The sequence below is a fragment of the Babylonia areolata genome, chromosome 4 (genome assembly GCF_041734735.1).
Source record: "Babylonia areolata isolate BAREFJ2019XMU chromosome 4, ASM4173473v1, whole genome shotgun sequence".
Classification (NCBI taxonomy): Eukaryota; Metazoa; Mollusca; class Gastropoda; order Neogastropoda; family Buccinidae; genus Babylonia; species Babylonia areolata.
The window spans coordinates 17,600,054-17,611,511 of NC_134879.1; the positions used below are offsets into that span (position 1 = coordinate 17,600,054).

The 11,458-nt window shown below is 38.1% G+C and overlaps 1 protein-coding gene across 1 annotated transcript; it reads left to right on the plus strand.

The window, feature by feature from the left end:
* The first annotated feature begins 1,156 nt into the window (after positions 1 to 1,156).
* Positions 1,157 to 10,113, plus strand: LOC143281586 (uncharacterized). Its single transcript, XM_076586824.1, has 4 exons — positions 1,157 to 1,281; positions 1,809 to 1,922; positions 3,649 to 3,769; positions 8,989 to 10,113. Exons 3-4 carry the CDS (start codon positions 3,664 to 3,666, stop codon positions 9,237 to 9,239), a joined length of 357 nt encoding a protein of 118 aa, XP_076442939.1. The 5' UTR covers positions 1,157 to 1,281; positions 1,809 to 1,922; positions 3,649 to 3,663; the 3' UTR covers positions 9,240 to 10,113.
* The last annotated feature ends 1,345 nt before the right edge of the window (positions 10,114 to 11,458 follow it).

The following is an 11,458-nucleotide window of genomic DNA, read 5'->3' on the forward strand; positions in this document are numbered from 1 at the left end:
GCACCCATGTTGAATCAGTTTATGAATTATTAGTAATATTAGTAATACATTACTTTATGCTCCTTCATAAGTCAAATTGTCATGCTTATATAGGGTGTGTCAAGAGTCCACATAAAGATTTCATCAGATGAATGAAATACATAGATCATGTTAATGCAATCACTACTCAAAATAGCCCCATACAAAAAGAAGTAAACACATGGTGATATAACTTTCATTATTAACAGATGTAACCTTCTGTACCAAAGAAATGAGGATATGGAATAGGAACAGAATAATTCACGCACTAACGTGTGACTAAGTAGCCAAACAGATTAATAAAATAAAATAAAATAAAAAGATTATGGATTACCTGCTGCTGTGGGGAAATGGTAAGCATCACAGACTGACCATTGGAAAGATGCAGATTCAAATTGCATCGGAGGCATATCATAGTGGGATCTTGGGGCCATTGGTGTACCTGGTACTCTTAACCTGGACTTGAGCATGCTTTGGGCTTCAAAGGGGTGAACAGAACCACAAAGTACCACCTACTTCTCAGCTGCATCATTTGGTATATTGGTGAATTTATTTCCTAAGTCTGTGGTCTGTAGACAGATTCATGGGGTCTGCCGTTGGAGGAATGTTGTGGTCATCTCCACTCTGAGGGAGATCACAGATGCTCATTCACTGAGGGAGATGCTCATTCACTCTGGCTGTGCATCTAAGTGAATATTGTCATCAGTAAGGGAGTAAGTAGGTGATGTCTTTGTATGTTCAACCAAAGCAGGCACTACTCAATGTACTGAACTGCACCTCAGTGATGGAGCAGCACTACGGGGTCTACCCCAACAACTAGTCTGCAGTGCTAACCACTTCATCATGGCAGCTGATAGCGTTTTCACTTATCATTATGAAATTTGCAGTTACAGGCATAATTTGAAACTTCAATGATTATGACAGTAAATTTTGCCTGGGTTTTTGAAACGGTGAAATGCTGATTCCTAATCAATTCCTAATCTAGTTTTGGGCCATTGTTATCACTTTCCCTGAATGTTTTTTTCTCTTTTTTTGTTTGTTTTGTTATGCGCCTGTTTGTTTCTTTTATTTGTCTGTGTGTGTGTGTGGGGGGGGGGGGTTTAATAGTTTTGAACCTTGAAAATTCATCAATAATGTTTCCTGTCTGTCCAGGAAGAGGATGGTGAAGAGATCGATGTTGGAGGAGGTGAAGGTTTTGACCTCAGTGAGGCCGACCATACAGATGATGGTGGAGATTGCTCCGGTGAAGGTGCAAGTGGAAATGTACGTAACTGTGTGGTGTAAATTCTGTCACTGTTTGATGCACTTGAATAAGCGCAAGAATAAGTCTGTTTTCTTGTACTTCTCCTTCGCCTTGATTTTCTCTGATTGATTCACTCGAATTTGCACAGAAATAAGTCTCTGTTCTTGTCCTCACTCTTTTCGCTTGATTCACAATTTTGTTGTCAGAGGTGAGACACTTGGTCAGCAATATTGAGTGAAAGGTAAACAAGTGAAGTGGGCAATTTTTTCCAGCAGTACAGTCAATTGATGTCAGTTGTGAAACATGTGTTTCATGTCACATGACAGCCTTAAAACATGTTCATTGCTTTCTGAATGTTATGTTCACAGACACAGACACACACACACACACACACACACACACACACACACACTCATACACACACACACACGCACACACATACTCACACACGCACACATTTTACATTAAATCAGTGTTTAGGAAGTAAGTGTTTATTTTGAAATTGAAAAAAGGGGGGAAAAAACAGAATTTGATGTTACACTTACAGGTGAGCAAAAAGGGCAATCATAATGAGCTGGAAAGGAAGCGCAGAAGTACCCTCAACCAAAGCTATTCTCGCTTGGGAAAGGTGCTGAAGAAGTACGACCCTTCCTGCAAAGTGGTAAGTAAAGAGCCTAGAATAGTAGCTGTGTGTGGGTGAGTGACTGAATATAGTTTCACCAAACATTCTTTCCATGACTTGATATTTGTTCCATTTAGGACTTAAATGCAGTGTAAAAAATTTAAGTCAGTATGATTATCATCATCATGTTTCAGTTGTCTTTTTGTGCGTGTCTGTGTGAATTAAAAACATTGGCTTTTTCTCAGTGCCAACAAGTGGTATAGAAACCAGATTAGGCAGGATGAGGTAGAGAGTCCATGACAGCTGTGTAATCATTACTGTTTGAAAGATTTTCCCTGCACCATGTTGTAAAGAAACCAGATGAGGCAGTATGAGATAGGTGTCAGTGAAAGCTGTGTAGTCATCACTGTTTGAAGACTCAGCTCGAAAGGGAGCGTCATATATTGTTAACGTTTCAGCAATAGTTTTGTTCTTTGAAATTGATTAATAGACCAGTCTTAGACTAAACCTATTGCTTTTTGTGTTGGTAAACATATATGAAATGATCTTTTCTTACTCTAATATTGTAGTAATTGAGATTATCCTGTCAAGGTAAAATCAGATTGGTCTTATTTTATAAGATTGAAGTCCAGTGGGAATTAATTCTAGCAGGTTAACAAAAAAACAAAAAAACAAACACAAAAAAAGCTAACGGGAAGCAATACATAATGTAAATGCTTAATTGTGGCCGAAATTCTACAAGGAAATTCACTTGTGAACTATTGTAATAAGTGCGGTTTTACATATACATGTACAACCATTTTCAGCATGTTACGCAGACAAGTAATTCTCAGTTTTAAAGGACGTGCTTGCCAGGTATATTAGTGTGTTAATATAACTAGTCAACACTGACAAGATTGTTAAGATGGTTAGTATGTTTATTTGATAATGAATGATTGTCAGCATGTGAATATATACACACATTAAGGGAGTTCAGGCATTATCAGGTCTGCACATAATTTGTATGGTCCAATTCAGATTTTTTTTTTTTTTTTTTTTTTTTACACATTACATCAGGAACAGTTAAGATTTTCTGACTATGAGTGTAAAAAAAATTTTTTTTAATCTAAAGAGAGAGAAAAAAACAGTAATTTTAGACAGGCACACAGCTTCAAGCCTGTGATGCTTATTACTTACCTGTTGTAACAAAGGTAAAAATAAAAATTTTAGAATTGACAATTCCACACTTTTCTTGGGTATGAACAAAATAAAAGAGGTTGTTTGTCATAATAGTCTATATATTTGCTGGATTTTTTAGTGTATGCTTTCCACCTGCATTTTCTGGAATACCTTTCCCTCAGCAATATTCAAACAAACCACTGTAGTTTTACAATTTATTCAACTCAGAACTGTTACTGTTGCCGGGAAATATACGACAGTAAAAGCATAGCAAGGACAACGGTAAAAATATAACAAAAGCATAGCAAGGACTGAGGTGTAGCTTCAGAGTATGTTGCTGGACATTGCTGTGTCAGCACAGTCAGAAATTCTGTGAACAGATGGTGCTAATGTGAAGGAGAGACTTTTTGTTTTCCCTTTCCACTTTTGAAGACCCAGTGAAAGATAGTGCAGACAAACTTTGCTTGCCTCTGACACAGTCTTTCGCTCCCATTCTGTACAGTTGTTTCTTTATTTTGACCTGCGTATGTGCATTTTCCACTGCAGTATTACTGGTGGCTGTTTCATAATAAATAGCTTTCCATTAAATGTGTGTTTTAATGTTCAGAATGGGAGGGACAAAATGCTGAAAATGGCCACCAAGTGTTTAACCCAACAGTTGGATCAGCTGCGCAACATGAGCAAAGATGCAAAGACGATGATCGTCGACCACCGGCAAATGCTTCCCAGTAAGTATTTCAGTTTCTTACATTTCTTCTGACATTCTGATCATTGAAACAATACACAAGAGACAGAACTGGTGTCTTTTGCAAAAGATGGTCAGATAAAGCGCTCTCTCTCTCTCTCTCTCTGTATACATATCTGAACAAATGTGGCACAACAGTAGTTTGCTTACCCCTTCATAGGTACTGTTGCCTGATGAATACATTATCTGTATCTACATGTCTCTGTCTCTCAGTGCTAATGAGAAACAGGAATTCCTCAGAGTAAAGACAAAACCCACATTTCAGTTTGAATTCCCCATGAATATAAAGCATGAGTTATGAAACAGTAAGAGAATCTTAGATGAACGGACTGTAAATAAATAAACGAAAAAAATAGAGAATTTTGAAGACCTTCCAAACTAAGATCTATCTCTGCTTTTCTTTTCATATTTTTTTTCTTTACTTTATGGAACAGTTGACCCTTTCACTTCTGGAACTATTTGTGATTTTTGCAAAAAAAAAATCACCAACATCTAAAAAAAAATCACGAAAATTAAGATATGCTCAAATGTTGTTTTTTGTAAGGGAAATGAATGGAGAATATAGTTATCATAACTTCAATGTTGACAGGATGAGATAACTGCCAATCAGGGGAAGATAACTCGGATTGTTAGAAAGAAAGATACACAGAATACTTTGAAAAAAAGAAAGGAGAAAAATCAAGTAAGTTTATTTTATGGGTGGAAATAGTGCTAAAATATTAGCAAATATATTAGACACAACAACCAAGTGAAGTTTTGTTGTTTCCTGCACTATCATGTGGTTTTAAACATAATCACTATACATAACCACTTACACACACCCACACACACACAACCTCCCACCAAAACACCCACATACAGTATTGCACAATATTACAACACAGAAATCCGCTGTAAACAATATTTTGGCTTGAAGCTTTCATCTAGAGGGTTTCATAGTAGATGAAAACCCCAAAATGGTTTCAAGCTATAATACTGGGTTTTTTCTGTACCCAATTCTGACACAACCCCACCCCCTTCATGTCAATGTACCTTGCAGCATGTACTCATCACCAGGATAGCCAGAATCACTTCAGTTGATCAACAACAACATTACTTTTGTTTTCTGTCACGTTTTTGTAGTTGCTGTTGTGGGACATTGTACAGTAAATCAAACAAAATTCTAGCAACCTCTTCTGTATTGTATGATCTAGCAGCCTTGTTGACACACTCAACAGCTTTTCGCTTTAAAAAAACACCAACAACAAAAAAACCCAAAAAAACCCAAGCCAAAACTTGCTGAGAAATTGCTTTGTACACTCGTCAACACTTTGGAATTTGCAAGGGAGGTAAGCGAATGCAATTTAGTGGCTGGACACCTGATTATGCAGTAACTCCTAAACCACGGCTATATCCATGATTGGAAGTGAAAGGCTTAAGCAATTCCTTGACTACCTTGTGCCAAAGCCAGCACCGCCTTTGTGTGACTCCGTGAGAACGTCTGGGTTTGAGCATTTTCAGTATTTTTCATATTCTCACTGAACAAAAAGTCCTAGATACTGAGTTAAGTTGACAATTTTAACTTTTTTTGAGAAAGCAACCATTTTCTTTCTTCTGAAACAAAATTCCAGTACTGGTCAAAAAAACTACATGTTCATTGCAATGAATGAAAAAACTATATTTCCTGAATTTTTACTACAAATCACATGTGTACATCACAACAGACAAGAGACTTCTTGTTTTGCAGAGAAAAAAAACACAAGAGTTTACACAGTAAACACTAATGTAGCATCCAAAGGATACAAAAATATAAACCATTCACAAACTACATTCAGTTTCTTTTATCAACAAAAAGGTGTTTTTATATATGATAATTTCCGAAAATTCTCCTTCAATCACTGGTGATCAAAAATCAAGGGAAAAAACTGCACAAAGTTAAGAAACCATTGAGTGTCAAAGTCATGGACATGGTGGGAATATGATATAAATTTTGACAGACAGGAATATAACTTGTTTCCTATAAAACCGTGAAATGCCTGTCCAGAAAAGAAAAAAATGAAATGGTTTTTATCACAAAAACAAACAAAAAAACCTGAAAGTACTGATAATCCCCTCCTTCACATGTCCATTTTCTTTTCTTTTTAAATCAGTAGGAAACACAAGTGAGCCATGAAAGCTGTGTCTCTCTTGTTTTCGTATCACTTTTGTTTAAAATAATTTTCATAGTAGTTTTTGACTCACTTGTGTAAACAAAATGAGTGTGTGTTATAATCTAGTGTTCAGTTGTGTGTGTGTGTCTTTTTGTATGTATGTCTTTGGTAAACTTTAATATTGCCATTTTCTCTGTAACCTGGTGTTCAGTTCTGTGTGTGTGTGTGTGTGTATGTGTGTCTGTGGTAAACTTTGATATTGTCATTTTCTCTGGAAATACGAGGGTCATTCAATAAATAAGGTGAATTTTTCGCTATAAGGACTTATACAGATAGAAGCTTACTTTTTTTAAATTTTTCAGCGTAGTCTCCCAGCACTGTCACACACTTTTCCCATCTGTGCACAAGCTTCCGTATTCCCTCAGCGTAAAAAATCTTTGGACTGATGTCTCAGCCAGTCGCTCACAACACTTTTGACTTCATCGTCACTTTCAAACTTTGTGCCTCTCGTGAACGCTTTCAAGGGACCAAACAGGTGAAAGTCTGAAGGGGCAAGGTCTGGGCTGTAAGGGGGATGAGGAACAGTTCCCAGCCCAGCTCGTTGATGGTCTGCACCGTTCGGGCTGCTGTGTGAGGCCTTGCATCTTTGGCACCCACCGGCAGCTGACCTTCGAGTAGCCAAGGTCATCATGGACAATTTTGTGTGCTGTCCCAACAGATAAGCTCAAAGTCCTTGCAATGTCATCCACTGTCACCCTTCTTCTGTCAGACTGAATGAGGTCATTGACTGATTCGATCACCTCAGGAGACCTCACTTCTGTAGGCCTTCCAGGCCTGTCTTCATCCTCAACACTGCTCCGTCCTTCTTTAAACAATTTAGCCCACTTGTAGACATTTTTTCGGCTGAAGCATGTGGCACCATACACAGTTGACATTCTCCTATGAATTTCAACTGGTTTGCACCCTTCAGCAACCAAAAACATGATAACTGACCGCTGTTCAATCCTGGAGCATGCTTCTTGGTCGGCCATCTTTGTTAATCGCCAAAACTCTCAAAGTTTTTTTTAATCTGCAAAACAAATTAAATCCATGTGAAAAAGAAGTAAAAAAAAAACAAAAAAAAAAAAAAAAGTAAGCTTCTATCTGTATTAGAAGTCCTTATACCGAAAAATTCACCTTATTTATTGAATGACCCTCGTACTTTGTCTGCCAATGCCAAATTTGGCTTTAACCTTCACCGTGCGTACCGTAAATTTTTGTGCGTCCTACCAACTGGTGAAAAATTGACTCATGCTTTTTTAAAGAAGAACCTTGCACAGTGTACTCACTGGGGGAATTATTGACTCCTAGCTGTTTATATAGTGAAACTCATGTGGTGTACATAATGGGACAAAATGTACCCACTTATTTTAGCCTTTCCCCAACCATGACTGTGAAAGCGGCACAGAAAGCAGCTGGCTGTCATTTGCGTTGATGACATCTTCCATAAACTTGGTGGTTGGCTGGTCTGCGTCTTGTTTTCCATTACATGGCCAACTTCCATTCTGAGTTTCGTGAGAAAGACCAAGGACATGGAGTGTGCACTTACACGTGTGTTTGGTGCATGTGTGTGTGCATGTATGAATAAGTTTGTACCACATACTTCATGCCACTGTGTATGTTTGTTTGAATAGGTTAGCATGACATATACAACTGATATGTGCACCTTTGTGCAGTGAGAGAGAGAGAAAGAGGGAGAGAGGAGAAAAGAGAGCAGAACTTGTGACGATTTGTTGTTTGGGATTTGTTCCTTTACAAGTAAATGAATGTAGTAATCTGCGTTTTGATAACCCATGCCTGAGAACAGAAAGAATAACAGATATTTATGTGGGTGGGAATGACTTTTCGCCAAGTTGCTGTGCTAATAGAAACACAGTGACCAACTTTTGTCAGACTCTTTATATGTGTCACACACACACACACACACACACACACACACACACACACACACACACACACACACACACAGAGTGTGTGTGTGTGTGAAATCTCATCTGCTGAAATTACATCAGCTGATGCTGTTGCACTTGGCACAACAGTTCATGGACATTTATTTAGATCTGGGATCTGTAGCCAGATTACCAGAGGTGCACATGCATGCAAAGTCACAGAGCTGAATTGAATGCTCATGCATGCATACACACATGCACACACACACACATGCTTACTTGGAAAAGAATTCACATGCATGCACACACACATACACCCACATAAACATACACACACATACAGACAAACAACTGTAACACACCGTGACAGGCATGAATGCACTTGTGCCCAAACACACTACGCATAGATGGATAAACACATAAACTCAGTGGAGTCATAACAAGCATTTATTGGCCTTACGCTTTTCTAATCCAGAAAATAATGAATAGTGTCCCAGATCCCAGAAGAATATAGCAGCCCCTTGCACACAATGATTATTTCATAGCAAAGTTGAGTCAACCTAGAACTAAACCAGTATTTATAATATATATATGTGTGTGTGTGTGTGCACGTGGTTCTTCAGATGCCTGCTTTGTGACCCCCACCCCCACCCCCTCCCTTTCTCTCCCCAACCTCTCCGCATCTTGCCTGATCCCATTCCATGCTGCGCATTCTGGCAACTTATCTTTTATCACCTTCTGCCAGCAAGGCAGACGTTGCCACACATCAGCTTTCACCAGACTGTGGGTCAGAATTTCCCCAGTATTCACGCTGTGCAAGTTTCTTCTTTAAAACCATGGGATAATTTTGACTTTTGTGTGTGTGTGTGTGTGTGTGTGTGTGGAGAAAAAATATTTGACAAAAGTCATAAAATTTTGTTGATGCAACTCAACTGATTTCTGAGTTACTGATTTTTTAATGAATATATGGGTACATTTTTACTCAGTGTGTACGGCAAAGATAAATATTAAAGATTTTATTATTATTGCTGTTATTATTATTACTATTGTTATTATTATTATTACTGTTACTATTATTACTGTTACTATTAAAACTTAACCTTGTTTATCTTGATTTTGAATGTTTCATTAATCCTTTGTTACAGCTGCAGGTGAGGAAGAAAGGAAGGAACTGCAAGAAAATATCAAGGAATTAGAGAAAGTGGCCGATATTGAGATTGAATTTGGGAGTGTTGACAAAGTGGTGCTCGAAGGCTTCAGCGGCATCCCTGTTGGCCTCATCGTTGAAATTCATTGTGACAGCGACAGTGATGAAGAAAGCTCTCTTTGTGATGACGAAGACGACTTTGATGGTGGCAGCGAGTCCTGTCCAGTTGCCTTTTGTAATTCCCCATAGAACTCTCTCTCTCTCTCTCTCTCTCTCTCTCTCTCTCTCTCTCTCTCTCTCTCTCTCTCTCTCTATTTAGATAAATGAAAGATTAGGTCAGTGGTGTAATGGGTTGTTGCATTTCTTTTTCTTTTTTTTTAACAGTATAGAAAAGCCCCATTTTTAGTGCCTGCTAATGGGCGACATGCCTTCAGCTTCCACCACTAATATTTGCAGATTTCGATTTTAGAGAAGTTCCATTTTTAGCACCTGCTGATAGGTGATTTACCTTCAGCTTCCGCACTGAACCACTGATCTTTACAGCTTCATATTTTAGAAAAGATCCATTTTTAGCACCTGCAGATAGGTAATACACCTTCAGTTCAGTGGTCAGAGCCCCCTGCAGTCACTGGACCTTCGCCATATCAAGAATCTTATCCATAACTCTTATGTTGCCAGCTTTTTTTTTTTTTTTTTTTTTCTTTCTTTTCTTTCTTGCTTTTTTTTTTTTTTTTTTGGTCCATGTTAATGTTTAACTCAAACCTAGGGTAGGCTTTTATTATCTGATCAGCATGTTGGGTTAATGCGAAGGTTGGGCTTCTTTTCCCTTTTTGAAAACTTTGTTTTAAGGAAATGTGGCGAATATATCGATCAGCCCACACACACGCTTTGACAACACTTTCAAACTGAAACTGGCAGCTATGGTTTCATGTTGTTTTCTTTTCTAAATGGCACATTTTTACTGTAATCATTTTTTCATCATCTTATCTACATTGAATTGATTCACCCACATGTACATGTATATGTATGTTCTAACAGCATTAGAGAGACACGAATACAGCAATTCAACTTTGTTGTGATGTGCATTTTGACCAGATTTGGAATAAATCATTGTTTGCCATAATTTGTGTGCAGTGTTCATTTCAGTTTCATTTTATTTTTGACAGACCATTTGTGAATGAAATGTTCGTAAGATTTCATTTTCATGGCAGTGACCCATCACAAAGGCAGTAAAGAGATAGTGAGAGAGAAAGAGAGTGAATTGGTGAAGACAGCTGGGTTCTGATGGAGCCAGTGAAGGCGAGAGAGCAAGTGTTGCATCCTGTTGATTGCTTTATACTTTACCAGTGATACAGCTCATTTTCCATTGTATGCATGTAGACTAGGCCCTTATAGTCAACTATACTGTCTGCTAGTGTAATTTCTGCTGTATTGAAGGTTTCAAAAGAGAAGGCATTTTGTGTGTGTTGGTCATGCACAAATCGAATCATTGTGTTTATAGCCCAGCCAGTTGCAAAATGGTGATTTCAGGGCTGACTCCCCATCAGTTCTTAAGACTGTTCAATAAGAAACCAAATTAATGTTAATTTGTCAAATAAGATCATTTTAAAACAGACCCAGTTCATCTTGTTCAAAAGCTTTTTTTCTGGAGATCTTAGTGAAGCTAGATGTTAAAAAAAAAATCATGTTTGTGCCTGATATCATGCAGATCCCAGCAGTTGGTCAGTTATGTTGATCTGATCAGACACAGAATTCAGGATTTTTGACCCATGAAGAAATTTGAAGAATCTGTTTCACTTTGTGTTTTCTGATCGGCATTGGCAAATAATTGGCAGATGTGTATGTACACAAACACAAAGGCATATGTATCTGCTCCTCATATGCTGTTCCTCATGTTGACCTGCACATTCATGTGTACACTGGTGGGTGTGAATAGGGTCAGCACTTGCTTCATGGTAAAGTTTTATTCACATTATTTTGTCAAGCGCACGTGTAGTTGATTTTTCTTTCCAGATGATTTGTCCAAACCCAGTGGCGCCTCCTTGAGTAATTGAACTAAACTGAACTTACCAGATGAAAAATGTGTTTTGCAGGACACAGTAAGAATAAGCTAATCCCCAAAGCCTCTTCCAGTAAATGTCACCTGCAACATACTCCCCATCTGTCTAATAATGTCATCTCAGATTTAACCAGCCACTGGTCAGTATCTCAGACTCAAATATAGTGAAATAGTGTCCCCTTTTGGCTTTTAGGCAACCAATATTTGCTGACAGCTTTGTTGTGATAACAAACAGGAGATTATTTTTGTTCCAAAATCAGGACACAGAAGGGAGGTAACATACATGATACTAAAGAGCAGGTCACTGGCTTTGATGTCTCCGTATGAGCAGGGAAGCAGTTTGCACAGAACCATAATCAGACCCATGCTGGAGTCTGTACCAGTATGACATAATAAGTATGTTAGATTA

Coding starts and splice junctions, on each gene's coding strand:
- LOC143281586 (XM_076586824.1), top strand. CDS start 3,664: ATGCTGAAAATGGCCACCAAGTGTTTAACCCAACAGTTGGATCAGCTG. Junction 3,770..8,988: donor CCACCGGCAAATGCTTCCCA/GTAAGTATTTCA, acceptor CCTTTGTTACAG/CTGCAGGTGAGGAAGAAAGG.